The sequence below is a fragment of the Spermophilus citellus genome (genome assembly GCF_964194105.1).
Source record: "Spermophilus citellus genome assembly, chromosome: 9".
NCBI classification, from domain to species: domain Eukaryota; kingdom Metazoa; phylum Chordata; class Mammalia; order Rodentia; family Sciuridae; genus Spermophilus; species Spermophilus citellus.
The window spans coordinates 128,044,853-128,066,390 of record NC_138191.1 but is presented as its reverse complement, the minus strand read 5'-3'; the positions used below and the strand labels follow the sequence as shown (position 1 = coordinate 128,066,390).

The 21,538-nt window shown below is 40.2% G+C and overlaps 1 protein-coding gene across 5 annotated transcripts in view; it reads right to left on the bottom strand.

Annotated features, from left to right (window-relative positions):
• The window catches only part of FBXO42 (F-box protein 42), a 91,392-nt gene extending 77,563 nt beyond the window's left edge, over positions 1-13,829 (bottom strand). For 3 of the 5 annotated variants that reach the window (XM_081308454.1, XM_081308450.1, XM_081308451.1), the window contains exon 1: positions 13,523-13,829. In XM_081308454.1, coding sequence (XP_081164580.1) covers positions 13,523-13,547 — 25 coding nt within the window. In that variant the 5' untranslated portion in view covers positions 13,548-13,829. The remainder of the gene's footprint in view (positions 1-13,522) is intronic. The other 2 variants (XM_081308453.1, XM_081308452.1) reach the window with 2 other exon arrangements.
• Between the last annotated feature and the right edge of the window lie 7,709 nt (positions 13,830-21,538).

Here is a 21,538-nt window from a genome sequence, read left to right as displayed (position 1 = left end):
GTATTAGAAGACTGAAGCCTTTAGGAGGTAATTAGGGTCAGAGGTCATCAGGGTGGAGTCCTCAAGAAGGGATTAGTGCCCTTGTAAGATTGTGTGAATGCACATAGAGACAGCAGGATAAGAAACCTCAAAATTAAATCCACCATGCTAGTATCTTGACTTGCCAGCTTCCAGAAAAGTGAGATATAAATTCTTGTTGTTTAAGCTATGCAGATTATGGATTTTGTTGTGTAAGTCTGAACTGACTAAAAATACTTCTTCCAAAGCACCTCACAAAGAAAATGTCGAAGTACATAGGAAGTAAGCTCAGTGGATTTACAGCATAATATATCAACTACATATGAAAGGATTTAAAGAAAATACATAAGGTCAGTTACTGGTTATATTTCATTATCTTTACTATTTAGTCACTCCTGATATAGCATATTTTTACTTTGGAAAAGCCCAATGAAGGGCTGGGATTGTGGCTCAGAGGGAGAGTGCTCGCCTCACATGCGTGAGGCAGTGGGTTCAGCACCACATAAAAATAAAATAAAGATATTGTGTCTACCTATAACTTAAAAATAAATATTTTCTTAGGAAAAAAAAAAAGGCCCAATGATTTAGGAATCCCCCACTGCTTTGTTTTGTTATTTTCTGGTACCAGGGATTAAACACAGAGGGCCCTAAACACTGAGACATATCTCTAGCTCTTTTTATTTTTTTGAGACAGGGCCTCACTAAATTGATGGCTTTGAACTTGCAATCCTTTTGCCTTAGCCTCCAGAATAGCTGGGATTACAGGCAAGCACCATCACCTCCAACTATAGGTTAAAATTTAAATCTTTCTCCAACACAGCTATCACTACTATTAATACTCTTATTATTGAATCCAGGATGATCAAATATTATACATACATATATATATAAATTATATACTCCAAAGTGTATATTTATGGAATAGATGAAAAGATTTAATGGACAAAACCTTACTATAATATTACTTGGACAGTAAACAAATGAAGTTATCCTCCTGCACAATAAATCTTACTTGGTTTAATTCTTCAACAATATGAATGCTTTTAATAATTATTAGGCAATAGTTACTATAGCATACCAAGGTCTTCACAATGAGAAGATCAGTGGCTTTTTCCAAAAGATTTCCATTCAGCCACTTGAGCTACTTTACTGAAATATCCCCCAATCTTTTCCTGTCTCTGGTCTTGGCTCTTGCTGGTAACCCCTCTTTGAAATACTCTTCTCCATTTGCTAGTATGGTGAATTCCTACGTCTTACTTAAGAGTCACCTTTTCTGGGAAGCTCTTCTGTTTCCTCCAGCCAATTAAGTTGTTCTTCTGGCCTTCTATTTGCTTTACATAATATCTTCATTAGAGTTGTACAAATACTTGTCAAGTGATGTGGCCTACAAGACCGAAGCCAACATTAGATAAATAATACAGATAGCTTCTACTTTTCACCACTTCGCAAATTATAATTCTGCTCCTTAATCACTTGCCTAATTAAAACCAACATTTCACTACTCATTGCTATGGTTTCCAATGAAGTGGAGACAAAGAAAACAGCACAGAGACAGAGGCCACAGCACAAACACAATCAAGACGAAACATGCAAAGCCAGCTGTCCTATTATGTGTGTTGTATTACAGTGCACTTCAGATAGGTAGTGCTGTGGCTTGACCCAAACTCAAGAGTCAGCATGTAAAAAGATGGAATCAGAAAAGCTAATTTCCATTGTTGATCCTTAAATTTGCTATGATCTCAGGGACATTGATTTTGTGTACTATATCAACTATGTGGTAAAAATAATAATCTGCCAAAAATTTCAAAAGGCAATATTGTGTCATTTCTATAAAAATAAGCAAAGATTATGTAGAATATAAATGTTTTCAAAGAAAATATTTAATATTAAATACAGAAAGATATGTGGAAAGCAAATTTTTACTTCAATTTAAGGTGATTCTGGGGCTGAGGATGTAGCTCAGTGGAGGTGCACTTGCCTAGCATGCATGAGTTCCTGAGTTCAATCCCCAGCAATGCACACCCCCCCATCAAAAAAAAAAAAAAAAAAACCCTCTAGTTAAGACTAATATGCCCTGGGAACACCTCCCTGATTCTTGAAGCTCTAAACAGTTGATTTACAGATATTCTTTAATAAAGCCCATGACTCTCAGGCACTGTGGTACACGCCTATAATCCCAGTGAGTAGGGATGCTAAGGTAGGAAGATCACAAGTTCCAGGCCAGTCACAGCAAGTTAGCAAGGCCCTAAGTAACTTAGTGAGACCCTGTCTCGAAATATAAAATAAAAATGGCTGGGCTGCAGGGTCAAGAGGGGGGAGGGAAAGGGAGAGAGAAGGGAAATTGCATGGTAAAGGAAGGAGACCCTCATTGTTATACAAAATTACATATAAGAGGAAGTGAGGGGAAAGGGGAAAAAAAAACGAGAGAGAGAAATGAATTACAGTAGATGAGGTAGAGAGAGAAGATGGGAGGAGAGGAGAGGGGAGGGGAGGGGAGGGGAGGGGCGATAGTAGAGGATAGGAAGGGCAGCAGAATACAACAGACACTAGTATGGTAATATGTAAAAAAGTGGATGTGGAACCGATGTGAATCTGCAATATGTATACGGGGTAAAAATGGGAGTTCATAATCTGCTTGAATCAAATGTATAAAATATGTCAAGAGCTTTGTATGTTTTGAACAACTAATAATAAAATAAATAAATAAATAAATAAATAAATAGATAGATAGATAGATAGATAGATAGATAGATAAAAAAAAATAGTTTTTTAAAAAAAATGGCTGGGGATGAAGCTCAGTGCTAAAGTGCCCCTGGGATCAATCCAAGTACCAACAAAACAAAACAAAATCCCCCAAAACATGACTGCCTGTAATCCCAGAGACTTGGGAGGCTGAAGCAGGAGAATCACAAGTTAGAGGCCAGCCTCAGCAACTCAGCATGATCCTGTCTTTAAAATAAAACAAAAAGTACTAGGGATGCAGCTGAGTGGTAAAGCAATCCTAGATTCAATCCCCCGAACCAAAAGCAAGCAAGCAAGCAAACACCAGTTAAATGGAGTTTTAGAAGGGTAAACAATGATCTGTGATATTATCAGTAAGAAAAACATGTTTATAAAAATAAAACTACCTGGGCACGGTGATGCACGCCTGTAACCACAGCAGCTCAGGAGGCTGAGACAGGAGGATCATGAGTTCAAAACAGCCTCAGCAAAAACTGAGGTGCGTTAAGCAACTCAGTGAGACCCTGTCTCTAAATAAAATACAAAATAGGGCTGGGAATGTGGCTCAGCAGTCCAGAGTCCTGAGTTCAATCCTTGGAACCAAATAAAATAAATAAAATTATTTAGCGTAGTGTGATGGTGCATACCTATAATCCCAGAGTCTTGGGAATTTGAGGCAGGAGGATTGCAAGTTCAAGGCCAGCCTTGGTAACCACAGCGGGAAAAAAAATACATTTTAAACTGTTAACTATGAGTTTATATAAAGAATTTCAAATTAAATACGTTAAATATTATGGTGAAGTTAAATAAACCAAACTTTACATGTGGGAAAAAATGAGATGATTTGCTAAACTGCTTAGGGCCTTGCTAAATTTGCTGAGATTGGCCTCAAACTTGCAATCCTCTTGCCTTAGCCTCCAGACTTCCTGGGATTACAGAATTACACCACCATGCCCAGCAAACTTAATTTTTTAAAATATTCTTTTAGTTAACAATGGACATTTATTTATTTATATGTGGTGCTGAAAATCAAACCCAGAGCTCATATATGCTAGGCAAGTGCTCTACCACTGAGCACAACCCCAGCCCAGCAAACTTAATTTTTAAAGAACTAATTTCTGCAGTGACGCACACCTATAATCCCAGTGACTCAGGAAGCTGAGACAAGAGGATTGTGAGTTCAAAGCCAGGGCCAGCAACTGTGAGACTCAGTGAGACTCTGTCTCTAAATAAAATATTAAATAGGAGTGGGGATGTGGCTCAGTGGTTGAGTGTCCCTGAGCTCAATCCCACTGGTACAAAAAAAAAAAAAAAAGAACTAATTTCTGAAAATTCCCAACTTCACCTGGTATCACCACTGTAATTCCTCAAATTCAAGTTAATTCTTGATGATTAAACATTCCCCTTGGTCTCTACTATATCCCTAACCCCTCATTTTGTTGTTCTTTCCTCCTTTCATACCCAAAATATGGTGATATAGATTCCATTTTTTGTCTTTTCTTGCCTTGCTGCATTTTCTCCTCGGGCAATTGCAGTTTTAAATATAACCTCTAAGAAAATGACTCACTAGATTGTGAGACCTTTGATTTTAGAAATTGATGTGTTCATCTGGCAAACAGTATTGAATCAATTAAACATTTGTTCAAAAGACTGGATGGATGGATAGTTCCAAACTCTAGGCCTGATTCTACTGAACTCTAGCTCTTCCTTTTCGTATTTTCAGTTACCTCTAGACACCTGATACCACATTCATATTGGACATTTTCCCAGGCACATGCTTATGTATCTTCCTGTTTTTCTGACATAAAACCTAAGGTGTCATCTTTTGCTTTCCCTCTTTTCTTTCCTCCCACAACTGATCAGTTGTTAAATTTTTCTCACAGTCACCCTTCCTTCCAGTTCCTCCCACTGCTGCTCTGTATCAGGCCCACGTCTCTTCACTACTGCAACACAGATGATTACCTTGTTTCCCACCTCCTCACTCCTACCCTCTCAATCTATCCTTAAATTGCTGCAGGATTAATTTCATGATGCAAAGCTATTTGGTTGTTTTTGTTTTTGTGATGCTGGGCATTGAGCCCAGGGCCCTGCTCATATGAGCTAAGTGCTCCACTACTGAGCCACAACCCCTCAGTCTCAAAATGAAAACACAGACCCTGGGGTTAGGGTTATGGCTCAGTGGTAAAGTGCTCGCCTAGCACATGGGAGGCCCTGGGTTCGATTCTCAGCACCACATAAAAATAAATAAAAATAAAATAAAAAATATTGTGTCCAGCTACAACTAAAAAAAAAAGTATTAGAATAGAAAGGAAATTATCAAAAAAGAATGATTCTTTCTGGGAGAAAGGTAAATGGCTGTAATCAGAGTTTTGTTTTGTTTTTAGTTGTTTGGTACCCTGGGCATCAGCAATGTTCTCTTTCTTTTTTTTTTTAATAACTTTATTTTTATTTTTTTATGTGGTGCTGAGGATCGAACCCAGTGCCTCATGCGTGCTAGGCAAGCGCTTTACCACTGAGCCACCACCCCAGCCCCAAATGTTCTCTTTCTTGACCTGGATGGTGGTTACCAGGTGTTTGCTTATTATTCTTTAAACTTCATATTTTATGCACTCATCTGTATTTCTTACAAGACAAAGAAATCTGGCTAACTTGACTTTTAATAATATTAAATGTGTAAACACTTCTGCAATTGAACTTTCCTTCTGAACACATACTCACATATTTCTACTAAGTGTGTACAGCAAAACTAATCTGTAAGAGGTAGAAGAAAATCATCAGGAACTGAGATAAAAAAGAGGAATTTCAGTGGAAATCTTTTACAAGTCCAGTACTTCTCAATTGTTAATGTGAGGGCTGGGGATGTGGCTCAAGCGGTAGCGCGCTCGCCTGGTGTGCGTGCGGCCCAGGTTCGATCCTCAGCACCACATACAAACAAAGATATTGTGTCTGCCAAAAACTAAAAAATAAATATTAAAAATTCTCTCTCTCTCTCTCTCTCTCTCTCTCTCTCTCTCCAAAAAAAAAAAAAAATCCTGAGAGATCAAATGTTAATGTGAATCTAGTTCATACTATAAATTTGGCTACAGTAAGTCTGGGATACAACTTCACATTTTGGATTCTAACTTTCTTTTTTTTTAACATTTTATTTTTTAGTTGTGGTTAGACATAATACCTTTTATTTATTTATTTTTATGTGGTGCTGAGGATTGAACCCAGGGCCCCGCACATACTAGGCAAGACTCTACCTCTGAGCCACAACCCCAGCCCTAGATTCTAACTTTGATGATACCAATGCCTGTGGACTTTGAGTAGCAAGGTCTTTTTTTTTTTTTTTTTTTTTTTTTTTGCTTTTAGTTGTAGTTGGGCACAATACCTTTATTTTGTTTATTTATTTTTATGTGGTGCTGAGGATTAAACCCAGTACCTCACACGTGCTAGGCAAGCACTCTACCACTGAGCCACAACCCAGCCCGAGTAGCAAGGTGGCCAGGTGTGAATGTACATGTGTAATCCCAGCTACCTGGGATGCTGAGGCTGGAGGATTGCCAAATTTAAGCTAGGCAGGGCAAATCAGCAAGACCCTATCTCAAAATAAGAGGGTTCTCAGTGGTAGAACACTGAGTCTGGTTACTTCCTAATAAACACGAAGTCCTGGGTTCAATCAATCCCCAGTACTAGAGGAAAAAGAAAGAACTACAACATATTCTACTACATGCTATCTTGCATACACAATTTCAATTTCTCCTATTAGCTTTCTTCAAAATGTCCTTCCGTTTACTATTATCCTCTTGCTAAGCCAGTCATTGTCATCTACACTTACACTACAGTTGTAGATACCTGAGTAACCTCCTTGACTCTGGGCTTTTATCTAGTATCTGTTCCACAGAGTGCTTGTTGTCTCTAGGAATTCACTCAATGTGGTCTAGAAGCATGGGGGAAGAATTCAAAACTACAGTCCTACAATGATCCTATTAAATCTCTCAGTTTGTATATAAAGACAGCTTCCCACTGGCACACACCAGTATTTTGCAAAAGAAAAATAAATTTAACATGAGTCTGTGAGGGGGTAGAAAATTTCATTTCTGGGGTTGAGGATATAGCTTAGTTGGTAGAGTGCTTGCCTCACATGCACAAGACCCTGGGTTCGATCCCCAGCACCACAAAAAAAAAAAAAAAAATTCATTTCCATGTCTTTTTCCCAGTATTAATTACAGCAAAGCAATGTTCTCCTTCTCCTGACTGAAACCCTCATCTTCTAGATGAGGAGAGTACCTGCTACATCACCAGTCAGAGATTTTTTTTTTTTTAATAATGTTTAGTTGTCAATTGACCTTTATTTTATTTATTTATATGCAGTGCTAGGAATCAAACCCAGTGCTTCACACATGCTAGGTAAGTGGTCTATCACTGAGCCACAACCCCAGCTCCTAGAATTGACAATTTTTTATGTATGACTTTTCTCCTTAACCAAATTATAAACTCATGAAAGATAGATGATGTCTTGTCTGCTCCTTAATTCCCAAGAAACCTAAAGGATAGAGGCATTTGCACATAAAGCAAATCTTTGGATCACAAGCTCGCCTGGTCATAAAAATCCCCTAGCAGGGCTGGGGATGTGGCTCAAATGATAGCGCGCTCACCTGGCATGCACTGGGCGCTGGATTCGATCCTCAGCACAACATAAAAATAAAATAAATGTTGTGTCCACTGAAACCTAAAAAATAAATATTAAAAAATTCTCTCTTTTAAAAAAAAATCCCCTAGCAGGTAGATTTCCTGGAGATTGTTTATAAATTTAGGGATGGATTCAGGAACCTTAATTTTACCAACATGCCAGGTGCCGGGTGCATGCCTGTAATCCCAGCAACTCAGGACACTGAGGCAGGAGGATCACGAGTTCAAAGCCAGCCTCAGCAACAGCAAGGTGCTAAGCAACTCAGTGAGGCCCTGTCTCTAAATACAATACAATATAGGACTGGAGATGTTGGCTCAGTGGTTGAGGGACCCTGAGTTCAATCCCCAGTACCCCCTCAAAAAAAGGTGGTTTTTTTTTTTTTTTTACCAACAAGCACTGCAGATGCAAGTTCTGAAAACCCCTAATCACACTTCTAAAACTTACATTATCCCATAATCTGTTTTTAAAAGATCAGCAATAAAGCATTATTTACCAACATGAATCAAAAGGAGATCAGTTGAACAAATCCTACTATATCAATAAAGCTGTGAAAATGAATAAGGATTTCCTGCCTGAACGTGGTTGATCTCCATGATATAGTAAATGAAATCAGCAAGATGCTGAAGAAGCTGTGAAGTAGGGTAAACTTCTGTGCAAGAAAAAAGAAAAAGGAAGGTATGTAGAATTCTGCAAAAATAAACATTAAAAAGATAAACCCAAAACAACTAAAAAAACAGGAGGATGATAGTCCAAGCACCAGCTATGTTAACAACCCCTCATAATTCCTCCTCAGAGTCCAGCTCTGAAAGCTGCAGTAGTGTCTGAGGTGGTAATCTCTCCTCTGTATCCTTAGAAGTTCTAGTAATACTCTCTCTTCCCTTTTGTTCCCCCATCCCTTGAGGTATTAACTGTTTCATCCTACAGTTACTAGTCTCTAAATTATCTCCACCTATTCTTTTTTTGCCTTCCGGTCTGGCAACACACATGTAACTAATTCCCTGTATTAAATCATTTCTGTTTGAAATATCTAGCATGGTTCCCAGTTTAGGGCTGGATTCTGATGGAAAGAATATTCTAAGCATAAAAAGAACTGCAAAAAAATCTTAAATGTACCTCAGGAATTTTGTTAATACCAATACAGATTATATACTTAAAATCCTATATATAAATAGGATAAAGCAAACAAACGTTAACACTATTAAAACCAAGTTCTTCAACTGAAGAGGCATGTCAAAAGGATACAACACCATCTTTTTTTTTTTTGGGGGGGGGGCGGGTAACAGGGGATTGAACTCAAGGGCACTCAACCACTGAGCCACATCCCCAGCCCTTTTTTGTATTTTATTTATTTAGAGACAGGGTCTCACTGTGTTGCTTAGTGCCTCGTGGCTGCTGAGGGTGGCTTTGAACTTGCAATCCTTCTGCCTCAGCTTCCCGAGCCACTGGGATTGCAGGCATGCACCACCACATCTGGCCAACACCATCTTAAATAGGCTTATATTGGCCAAATTTCTGCATCAAAAAGACTAATGGCAGGGCTGGGGTTGTAGCTCAGTGGCAGAGCGCTTGCCTAGCATGTGTGAGGCACTGGTTTCAATCCTTAGCACCACATAAAAAAACTAAACAAATAAAGGCATGCTGTCCATCTACAGCTATAAATGGGGGGGGGGGGGGGACTAATGGCTATAAGTAAGTGTAAAATAATGAATAAATCAAAATCCACGTGCCTACAGTAATACAGAAAAGAGCAAAAAATTTATTTACCACCACTGAGATGACTATTGCACCAATTCTTTACTAAGAAACTTTAGAATGAAAAGCAAAGAATTAAATATTTTGTCTTAGAGCATAAAGAAACAAATTTGGAAGAACATTCTGTACTAATGAATTCCTTAAAACAAATGAAATAAAATTATCCTAAATAGTCTAAAGAAATAATACCAGCTAAAACTAAAATTGATTTGCCTTTATAGAAAGTAAATGAACTACCTCAAATCTACATATTACTAAAAATGAAAATAAGTTGCTGTCAGGGGCAGGGGATGTAGTTCAGCGGCAGAATGAGAACTGGGGGCTCAGCACATGTCACATCCTGAGCTCAATCACCAGCAACAGAGAGAGAAAAGAAGTTAGTTTAAGTTAATCTACAATCCAGAACAGGAAAATAGTTTTACAAAAATAGTAGTTACAAGTAACTACTGCTTTGTGTAATACCTATATATTTACAATATTTCTATGTTGTTTATGTATATTTGCATATGCTTATAGATTTACATATATTTTCATATGTATAATTACACAAGTATGTGTGTGTCTATCAAAGGACAAGATACTAAGCTCAATGCGGTGGCATACACCTGTAATCCCAGTGACTTGGGAGGCTAAGGCAAGAGGATTGTAGATTCAAGGCCAGTCTCAGAAACTTCGTGAGGTCCTATCTCAAAATAAAAAATGGGGGCTGGGGATGTGGCTCAAGCGGTAGCGCGCTCGCCTGCCATGCGTGGGGCCGGGGTTCGATCCTCAGCACCACATACAAAGATGTTGTGTCCGCCAAAAACTAAAAAAAATAAATATTAAAATTCTCTAAAAAATTAAAAAAATAAAAATAAAAAATGGGCTGGGGATGTGGTTCAGTTCTATTCCTGAGATATATATATATATATATTTGCACATTTGAAGCAAAACAGAATAATACTGGAAAAAATTTCAACAGAAAACTTTGCAATATATAAATTTAATACAAGAACAATCACAATTCAAAGCAAATTTGCTTTCTAATACATGCATGAATAAGGAAATGCAAAATTAAAGGTACAGGAATGCCACTAAATCATAATCTTACAAAACTTTTAGAAGAATGTCACAGGAAACGTTTTTAAAAATAAACTGCATTATGAGCTTAACATAGGGCAATTTTAAAATGACTTGTATATAAGTCATACTCTTTTACATGTTACTGTCACAATACAGATAAATTAACACACTACTTTTCTGTCAACCACAACCTTAAAACACTCCTTTTCAGTGAAGATACAGATGACATGTACTCAAATAACAGTGCCACATAAAGATTCTACTCTATTCAAAAATATATAAAATTCTAGCAATATAGATGACAACATGCTAAATTAATTATAAAACAACTACAGCACTAAGATACATAACTTTTGTAGAAATACAGAAATTCAATTTCTGAGATGCTAAGCAATCTCAATTCACATAAGCAGATTCTATAAAGTAGTGTGGTGTTAATTCTGGCTTAAGCTGCCAGTTTCACCCAAAAACCAACAGGACTTTATTAATTATTCAGAAAAACGAAACAGTACTAATAACCACCATAGATGACATTCTAAAGGATGACAACTCAACATTAATTAAATATGATCAAATTAAAACATACAATGCCTCTCGTGCTAGTTGGCAAAACAAAAACAACGAAAAAAGCCTCACTCTATAAAGTTATCACCACTTAGTAATCTGGGATATTTTAATTGCAGCTGCAATGTTTGTGTTTGCTGCCTGTGCTTCTGACTCACTCAGAAAGGTTCTCCCAAGACTGCTGAATTTTTGAGAATGCAGAAACCATAACTAGGGCATACTGTGTGGGAAGTGTCATGACAGTGAATGAATAAAACAGGAAAAGAACTGATGACAGAATTTTTTAAAAGTTTTTATAAAAAGCAAGTCACTCACAAAAGGCAGACTTTTTTGCAGAACAATAAGATAGACTGGGGGAAATGCTGCCAACTTCAAGAAGCCTTCCTTGACTCCCCTGTTGGATTCAATGCATTTTATTTAAGCTATGGATGGACCTTTATTTATTTATATGCAGTGCTGAGAATCAAACCCAGTGTCTTACACATGCTAGGCAAGCACTCTACCACTGAGTGACAGCCCAGCCCCTCAATGTACTTCTTATATATACTACAATAAGCTTAAGTGGTTTCCTTGTCCAGTTTCCCAATCAGACTTCAGGCAACTTCATACCAAAAGCTGCCTGTTCTTAATTAGCATCATTAGTACCTCCCTCCCAAAATACCTAGTACAGACAGCACCCTTAAATAAGGATTTCATAGAATAGAAATAATCTTACATTTACCTTTCATTTGACATCTACAAAGCACCTTCACAAACATTACCTCTTATGACCCACATAACAATCTTATGAAGTGGGAATGTCATTATTTATAACTAAATAGCTCTAGTTTCTTATAAGAATTGTTGACAGCTCTGAAATCACAAAGATAAGCACATATTTGTTTTTCTTTGAGACAGCCTCTCCTGGGGACCTCAATATTTTCATAAAACTCAGGCTTTGCTAGCATTTTCTTTGCTTGCACTTCATAATAGTTACCAATCACACAGCTCTGAATCTTACTGAAGGTTTTACTACATAAAGAGACATTAAAGGCCCTTCTAGAATTTGAGGCATCCTAAGCTATTTTTCCTGATCCTGTTCTTTTTGTAACTGAGAATGGTAAGGAATTACAAAAGTAGAAGTGATGGGGAGAGAATGATGTCATGGATGTCATGAAGTTGCATCAATATCTAATGATGATTTAGCACAACAATGCAACATATTATGTCAAAAAGCACACTCTCAAACCACCAGGATGTTTTACTGCATTAATTTCAAGACTATTAGCAAATTAATATATAGAGTGGCTTTCCAATTTTCTACTTTTAGTGCAAGTTTACTTCTTTAGCAAAGACACTAAAAAAAATCTACAAATTCTATGGAAAGCACCTGGATTTAAAAATAGAAAAGGAAAAAATGCTTAAAGAACTAGCCAATATTAAACTAAACAGCTACCGTTTTAACAATTAAAAGCTTTTTAAAGGGCAAAACAAACCCGTGGGTCCATGTAGATTGAATAATATAAGCTTATATTGGGATGGTCAAAAGCAAACAGTTTCAGGGTACAAAATGACTATGTACAACAGAAAAGACACCCAACCAGATTATACATATGAATAAACTCAAAGTTAGCAATTCGACACACAACATCACTATTCAATGTAAGAGGTACAGAATGAATTCTAAATGAGGGTATTTCTTCTCAAATTTTCCATGTCTCTTTAAATCCATGATGTCATCTTTCTTAAGCGCAAATAAAACCAAAGGTGTATGTTACAAAAGGTATTTGGGGAGTCCAAGCAAAAGCAATGGCCACAACCATTCCCCATAGCACAATTACCACTGAAGCCATCATTCTTCAAGGCTTCAAATTAGCTTCCCTACCTGAGAGAAACTAAGCCAAAGGCTCCCAAACAGCATTGGAACAACAAAAAGTTATTCTCAAAAAGGAATTAACCAGCACAGCACAATGTCACTGCCAGCAAGTGAGAACTGGTAATATGTCTGGATCTTCATCTAGCTCGGTGGGAAGCCCACCAGAGAAAAGTCCAAAGACTTCGGCAACGAAGAAATGAAGCTTTTATTTTCCTAATAAAAGTGGGGAGATCCAACAGACAAAGCAAATGGTTAAACTTAACAATCCAAAGGTTTCAAACGAACTCCATGAGCGCTGAAGTTATTCTGCAGACTACCGAGATCTTACAATGGTGTTTTCTTCATTTACAAATCGTTCCCACCCTCAACCGTTTCCATTGCACAAACAATTCTCACCAAGAAAAACCGTCCTCAGTCACAACGTGGATTGCAGTCTCAAGCAAGGAGATCCGCTGTTCCCACTTCTCCAAGGCAACATTCATATATCCAGGGGTGAGGAAAGGCTGCTGCTGTTTTATTTTGCAAGCCAATCCCAAAATCATCCCTTTGCAGCTGCAGCTTTCGAGATGCGGGCCCCTCGCCGCGGACCCAATTTTGGAGGGCACCAGCCTCCAGCTCCTCTCGCAGGGAGTTAAGGTCTGGGGGGCGGGGTTAAAGCCTATTTGACACCCCTAAAACCATCCTTGCCTTGGCCACACTCCCCTTCCTGGACCGAGTGAGGGGACGAGAACCGCCCCGCTGAAAAGGGACGGGAAATGCTGGCTGTAAAGGGGCTCTCCTTCTCCCCGCCTCACCCAGGGGAACCGACGATGACGACAGCAAGGCCCAGATCGGCCAGGACCGACCCCGGCGCAGGACGCCGGGCCTGCACTTACCCCGCGCCCACTGCCCCCGGGGCATAAAGGGCAGGAGGCACCGGCTGCCACCCGCAGCTCGGGAGGAGGAGAGGCCTCACCTGGCCCAGCCCGCTCCACGCTCTCGGGTTCTCTCCGCTGGCGACTGTGGGGAGGGAGCCGAGGACAGGGCCAGAACAGAGGCGCCGTGCCCCAGGTCGCGCTGGCCGTGCTCGGGTATCCTCACAGCTGGCGGGACCCCGAGCCGCCCGGAGCCGCCATCTTCCTCCACTCAAACGCCGCCGCCGCTACTGCTGCTCTGGCCGGGAGAAGACAGCACGGAGCGCGCATGCGTCAAGACTCAGCGCGGAGGACGCGCGCGTACTCACGTCAACGCGGCGGAAAGGCGCGGCGCGGCCACAGGGCGGCGCCATGTTGAGAAGGGTTTTCGCCCGGAGGTTTGAAGGCAACCTAGTGGAGCGAAGCTTCCCGAGATTTGGCCTCAGACCTGTAACCGCTGCGCTGCCTGGGGCAACAGGGCGGTTTCCCCAGTGGTTTGAAACTCTGACGTTTAACCAGGAAATTAATTCAGTTGTGCCCCTGAGGTCCCAGTGGGAACCTATGAGGGCGTGGCCCATGGAAGTGCCCTTGCATGTCACCTGGGGGAGGGAAACTGCCTTTGGAGGCAAGCAGAGCAAGCAGAGCATCTCAAAACTGTACCAACCACTGTGTGAGTCGTTACTACCTACACCTTTCGGATAAGAAAACTAAGGTACAGAGCCATCACCTAGCAGTAGAAGCCAGGGCCAGGAAGAGACGAGATTCAAACTTAGGTCTATCTGATTCCCAGGCCCCTGTACTGCTGCTCACTATCACTAGGAGACGGGGTCCACCAAAGTCCCCCTCCAAGGGTGCAACTGATGCGCATGTGACAACCTTGAGGAACCTATTCCTGCAGCATGTGGTCTGAAGATATACCAGAGATGCGGAGCTCTGTGCCTATCACAGGAGCAACCTTGGGCTGCCTGCCTGCGACAGCCCTGGGTAAGAGCAGATCTCCTGGGCTATTCTTTGGAGCATAAGTCTGGGTCAGAAGCCAAGTTCTGCAGGTTCTGGTGGTACACTCCCGTGGTTCCAGCTACTCAGAAGGCAAGAGAATCCCTTGAGTCCAGGACTTCAAGACCAACCTGGGCAACATAGCAAGATCATGTACCAAAACCAAAAAACTCTGGCTTTTAATTAGGAACTATCACCACAAAAGGGAAAATTGATCATTAAAACTGGTAAAAAAGATATTTAAATCATGTCATTTAAAACCCCAAATCTAAACTGGGCACGATGGCAGACGTGTATAATACAATCAACTCCTGAGGCTGAGGCAAGAGGATCACAAGTTCAGGACCAGCCTCAGCAATTTAGCGAGGCACAATTAAGCTCTGATAGCTCTTGCCTAGCATGCCCGAAGCCCTGGGTTCAATTCCCAGCACCACCAAAAAAAGAACAACAACAAAAAGTTTTTTAAAAAGTCATAGAATTGTGAACCCCGAGAGCACTGGAACCACTGTTTCCTTTTTAAAATTCTGGTTCCAGGGCCTGTCGCAGAGCACTGCCATAGACTTTTTAAAGCTCCCCAGGGATACTGATGCCCAGTCAGGGTTGGAACAGCTAGAACATGTTACAACATGTTCAAATTAAGGATCGATGCATCCTGTCATAGTTCAAAGATAGCAGGGATTTTTGTCTGTTTTGCTCACTGCTTTATCACCTACATCTAATAGAGACCAGCATACAGTAGTGACTCACTAAATATTTGTTGAAGGAAAAAAAATGAACAGAGAATTTGACTACAAGAAACAAAAATTTAGTGAATACCTACAATGTGCCAGACAATGTGGCATGTATTTTTTTGATATATATATTTTTAGTTGTAGATGGACACAATATCTTTATTTACTGATTTTTATGTGGTGCTGAGGATTGAACCCAGTACCTCTTACTTGCAAGACAGGTGCTCTACCAGCCCCTGTGGCATGTATTTTTAAATAAAACAAGGTCTCTTCCCTCATGAAAGGCTCCTACAATCTATGTAGAAAGAGACAATAAACAAGTAAATAAGCCAAAACAAAAACTACAAATTGTGTTAAGCATGAAAATGTTATTATTAAAGCAAATTACTTTTTTGGGGGGGTGGGTACTGGGGATTAAACCCAGGGGCACTTAGCAAATGAGCCACATGCCCCATCCTCTTTTATTTTGAGACAGGCTCTAATACAATTGCTTAGGGCCTAAATTGATGAAACTGGCTTTGAACTTGCAACCCTCCTGTCTCAGCCACCCAAGCTGCTGGGATTATAGGCATGCGCCACTGCACCTGACTAAAGCAAATTTTAAAAAAATAATCATAGTTTCTGGATGTGGTAGCAATATGCCTGTAATCCTAATTGCCAGGGGAACTGAGGTAGGAGGATCACAAGTTCAAAGACAACCTCAGCAACTTAGCAAGGCTCTAAGCAACTTAATGAGACCCTGCCTCAAAATAAAAGAGGGGCTGGGGATGTAGCTCAGAGATAAAACACCTCTGGGTTTAATCCCCAGTACAAAATAATAATAATAATAATAGTAATCACAGCTGTTGCTTACTGAATACTCTTATTAGGTGCCAATCATTGGTATGTTGTTTCTGTTATTGAGCTTATTTAATGAATGAGGAAACTGAGGCTTTTAGGGATCAAATAGCTCACTATGGTCACAGGCAGGGTTTGAAACCAGGCCTGATTTCAAAGCCTGTGCTCTTGAACGCTGCAAAACCTATCTTCTGACAAATTTAGGAAAATAAGATTGAGGCCAGGCACCAGGTACAGTGGCACATGCCTGTAATCCCATTCGGGAGGCTGAGCCAGGAGGATAGCAAGTTTGAGGCCTCAAAATAAAAAATAAAAAGGGATGGGGATGTGGCTGAGTGGGAGAGTGCCCTTGCATTTAATCCCCTGTACTGAAAAAAAAAAAAAAAAGCTTGAAGTCAAGTTTGGATGATCAGGAGGAAGACTAGACCTTTCCTCCAAGGTTATGGAGAATTGGGGCAGAAAGGACATGTGATGAAAACTGTCTCAGAATAGTCTCTGCAGTATGAAGGGTGACTGGAACAGGACTGGAGAGGTTGAGGCTGGGATGAAAGGCGGGACTACAGTCTTTCCAGTAAGTTCACACAAGATGATCTCAAAAATCAATTACTGAAATTTATTTTGTACATTTTTACTTACTTAAAATAAGTAATACATAGACATAGTATGACATTCAAAAGACATAATAAAAATGAAGTTAGGGTTGGGAGCATAGTTCTTTTTTTTTTCTTTTTCTTTTTTTAAAGAGAGAGAGAATATTTTTAATATTTATTTTTTAGTTTTTGGCAGACACAACATCTTTATTTTTTATTTTATGTGGTGCTGAGGATTGAACTCAGCGCCCTGTGCATGCCAGGCGAGCACATTACCACTTAAGCCATGTCCCCAGCCCCATAGTTCAGTTTTAAAGCACTTACCTCGAATGTGCAAGGCCCTCGGTTCCAACCCCAGCACCACACACAATAATAATTATAATTGGGGCTGGGGATTTAGCTCAGTTGGTAAAGTGCTCGACTTACAGGCACAAGGCCATGGGTTTGATCCCCAGCACCACAAAAAATAATAATGATAATAATTAGCTGGTTAAGTTTATCCTACTGTGTCACCCATGTCCCACATGGGCAATGGATTCAGGGTCATTCCCCATGAATTGGGCTGGCAATGAAGAGACCACACAAACACAAAATACCTTTTTTGAGGGTCAGGGATAGTTCAGCTCCCATGCTGGAGAACGAGAGGAGCAAGGGAAGCAAGAGAACAAGTGTACCCCAAACCCTGTTTTTATTAGGGGGAAGACATTCCACCCAAATAAGGCAAGGGATTGTGTTACAACAAATGGGGAGGGGGAATGTAGCCCAGTCCCATTGGATGAGCCCAATCCCAGAGCTGCACTTCCTTGCAAAGCAAGGTAAGGCCCACTTGATGCCAGTTCCATACCCCTGTTACTCAAGGCTAAGGGTGGGGTGCTCACCTCCTATTCAGGGTGGCCCCCAGGCTACTGATCCCCAAGTTATCTAGTCACCCCTTCCCTCTATCAAGACTGCTCTGTTACAACTTTTTTTTATTCTTCCAGATTCATGGACACACACACACACACACACACACACACAAACACACACAAGCAAATAAAGCAAACCTACAAATAGCAGCATGCTAAACACACTACTCTGCCTTGCTTTAAAGAAAAAAACAAAACAAAACACATGTAGTTCTTAGAACTCAGTCAATATTGGTACATTTAGGACCATCTAAACTTTATTAACAGTTGTATTCTATTCCTTTGTATGACTATACCATAATTTTACATTTCATTTTTTCTAGTCTTTAACTTTGGGGTCAAAAGGCATGTACATTTTAGATATGAGCAAACTGCCACTTCTCTGTGTGTGTTGCTCTGGGGGGATCATATCCAGGACATCCTCATGCTAGGCCAAGGGCTCTACCACTAAACCATACCCACTCCCACTGTGCCCTGCTTTACCACTAATTTCTTTCTTTCTTTTTTTTTTAATATTTATATTTTTTAGTTGTAGTTGAACACAATACATTTATTCCAAACATTTAGTTTTATATGGTGCCGATGATACAACCCAGGGCCCTGCACATGCTAGGCTAGCGCTCTACCGCTGAGCCACAACCCCAGCCCCTACCACTAATTTCTTAACTGTCTACATAGCCTCAAATTAGCTATCATAACAGTTCTCTCACTATGACCTTTGTGTTTGTATCCCCATCACGTATCAGTGGGTTTTTTTAAAATATTTTTTTAGTTGTACATGGACATAATACCGTTTATTCATTTATTTATTTATTTATTATGTGATGCCAAGGATCGAACCCAGTGCCTCACACATTCGAGGGAAGCGTTCTACCACTAAGCTATAACCCCAGCCCCCACATATCAGTGTTTTATGTGGTGTATCAAAGGTGCCTGCTGGGTGCATGTTTCCAACATACAAGCCAAACATGAATCATGTCTTGGACATACTACACAAGAAACAGGAGTCGATGGCTTAGGGTCTCTGCCTATATATGTGTATGCCACTCTCTTAACTTTCTGAGAGGACGAAACTGCCTCTACATTCCAATTTTATTTGTTTATTGATTCTCATGCCCTCACTTAACAAATAACCAAACAGATCAAGAGGGTAAAGAACTTGCCCAAGGGCTGGGGATGTGGCTCAAGCGGTGGCGCGCTCACCTGGCATGCGCGGGGCACTGGGTTCGATCCTCAACACCACATAAAAATAAAGATGTTGTGTCCACCGAAAACTGAAAAATAAATATTAAAAAAAAAAAAAGAACTTGCCCAAGGTTGCCAAGGTCTCTATGTTTATCTAGGGATGGCTTTCTGATTTCCCATTTGGTGGAACAAAATCTATTTCCTTTGTAGCAAAGGTTAGATCTTTTGGTCTCTGAAAATTCTGCCCCAGAAATGTCCTGCTAATGCCTTCCCTAAGGCACACTGCCATGGAGCACAACAGTAAGGAACTATCTCCCTCTGGTGGTATTACTCTATAACTACAAAGCCTAAAAGTACTGGGAGTTGGTTGCATTTGGGAAAAACAAAACTCACCTCCAGAATAAGACTTAGTTTAGGTCTGGGGATGTGGCTAAGGCGGTAGCGCGCTCGCCTGCCATGCGTGAGGCCAGGGTTCGATTCTCAGCACCACATACAAAGATGTTGTGTCCACCGATAACCAAAAGAAATATTTAAATATTAAAATTCTCTAAAAAAATAAGAGTTAGTTTATGTTTGATGGTTTTATCCACCTTGCTGTCACCAAGACTTAGGATAATTCAGTTCAAAGAGTGGGTTGTAGAAGCCCCGGGTACTGTGGCGCACACCTGTAATCCCAGCACCTTGGGAGGCTGAGACAGGAGGATCATGAGTTCAAAGTCAACCTCAGCAATATTGAGGTGCTAAGCAACTCAGTGAGATCCTGTCTCTAAATAAAATACAAAATAGGGCTGGGGATGTGGCTCAGTGGTCGAGTGCCCCTTAGTTCAAACCCTGGTACCCCCCTCCCCCAAAAAAAGAATGGGTTCTAGCAAAGCACAGTGGCACACCCCAGTTGTAATCCCAGCAACTCAGGAGGCTGAGACAGTTTGAGGACAGCCTTAGCAACACATAGCTCAGTGGTGAAGTTCAATCCCCAGTACCAAAATAACAAAAATTTAAAAATGGGTTCTTGGGGCTGGGGTTGTGGCTCAGTGGTAGAGTGCTTGCCTCATATGTGTGAGGCACTGGGTTCAATTCTCAGCACCATATATAAATAAATGAATAAAATACAGGTCCATCAACACTAAAAAATATTTTTTTAAAAAAAGGCTTCTGGGGCTGGGGATGTGGTTCAAGCGGTAATGCGCTCGCCTGGCATGTGCGGGGCGCTGGGTTCGATCCTCAGCACCACATAAAAATAAAATAGAGATGTTGTGTCCACCGAAAACTAAATAAATATTTTTAAAAATCTAAAAATAAAAAAAGGGTTCTCAGGAGAATGTATTACAAATAAACACAGTCCCAGAGAATGAACAAGACAACATCCTCTTTGTCCATGAAGATGGTGAAGCAGGTAACAGTATTAGATGAGTTTCAGCCAGAAAATTTGAGCTGCAAATGGAATATCCACACAGGGGACAATAAGAAATCTAGCTATATGAATCAAAATCTTAAACACCCAATCAGTTCACAACTAGAAATCAACTTTGGGAGAAGCATTTTACCGTGAGCGTTGATAAGAACAATGGACTGAGGGTAGATGTAAAGATCAACAAAATTTCAGAGACAGGAAGTTGTGAAACTGAATTAGTAAACAGGACACTTTAACTTCTAAGTAACGACCAGTAACAACACATGATTGCGACTCATAATGAAACAGTCCCTTTAAAATTTAAAGAAACTTCCTGATAACTGCTTTTCTGAATCCTGAATTTCCCCATGTTGAGAATGAAAACTGAAAACATCACCCACGGTGGCCTGGCTGGGCATCCAGAAGCTTGGGGATTCTCAGGCTAGCACCACCTGGCTAAATTAACATATGTAAATCACTTGGCTTTTTGTTTTTATAAATCCTAACAGCTTCTGCAGGACAGGCAGAGAAACAATCCAGCTGCTTCTCCCCAATTAAGTCAAACTGCATAAAATTCATTTTTCCTTTATACATCATTTGCGTATTTCTCACGCAGGCAGGATGCCAGACTCCACCAGCCAGGATCCAGGGAGGTTCTCTGGCTGGGCTGCCAGTAACAGTAATAATCACCAAGGATACAAACTGCAGCCCAGTACGGTGTCCTGTACTCGAAGTTCCAGAGGTTCATTCGAGGACAGCCTTCAGTTTATCCTGTCTTAAAATTAATAAAATAAAAAAAGACTGAGGATTTAGCTCAGGAGCAAAGCATCCTGCTTTCAATACCCAGTATTGGGAAGAAAGAGAAGGAATACAAACTGCAAACTTTCACAACAGGAAAACGTTACTTTGTAAAGACTAATGGTATGCTAAAAACATGCAGAAAAACGCATTCCGATTTGGATAAATTGATTACAGCAGCCAAACGAAGCACTGCAAAATTATGAAGCTTTTAATACTGAGAGGACTAGAGGAACCTGTCAGTGAGAATAAAAAACATGGTGTTTGCTTTTTTCCCCACCTTTTGTGTTTGGGGAAAGAAAGGATGATTAGAGAGAAGTGAGAATTAGAAGTCTTCCCCAGGCAGGCAAGACACTCCACCCCATAATGATAATAACTAACTCAGAATTTTTACTCAGGGTCAGATATGTCTAGGTTTTTCAGCATTGTAACTCGTTTAATCCTCACAACCTACCTTTGCGGTAGTTGTTACTACTATTTCTTTTTTTACACTTAGGGAAACTAAGGCACGGTTTCATAATGTACACAAGATTGTTCAAACTGAAGGTGTCTGAAGGTGAACTGGA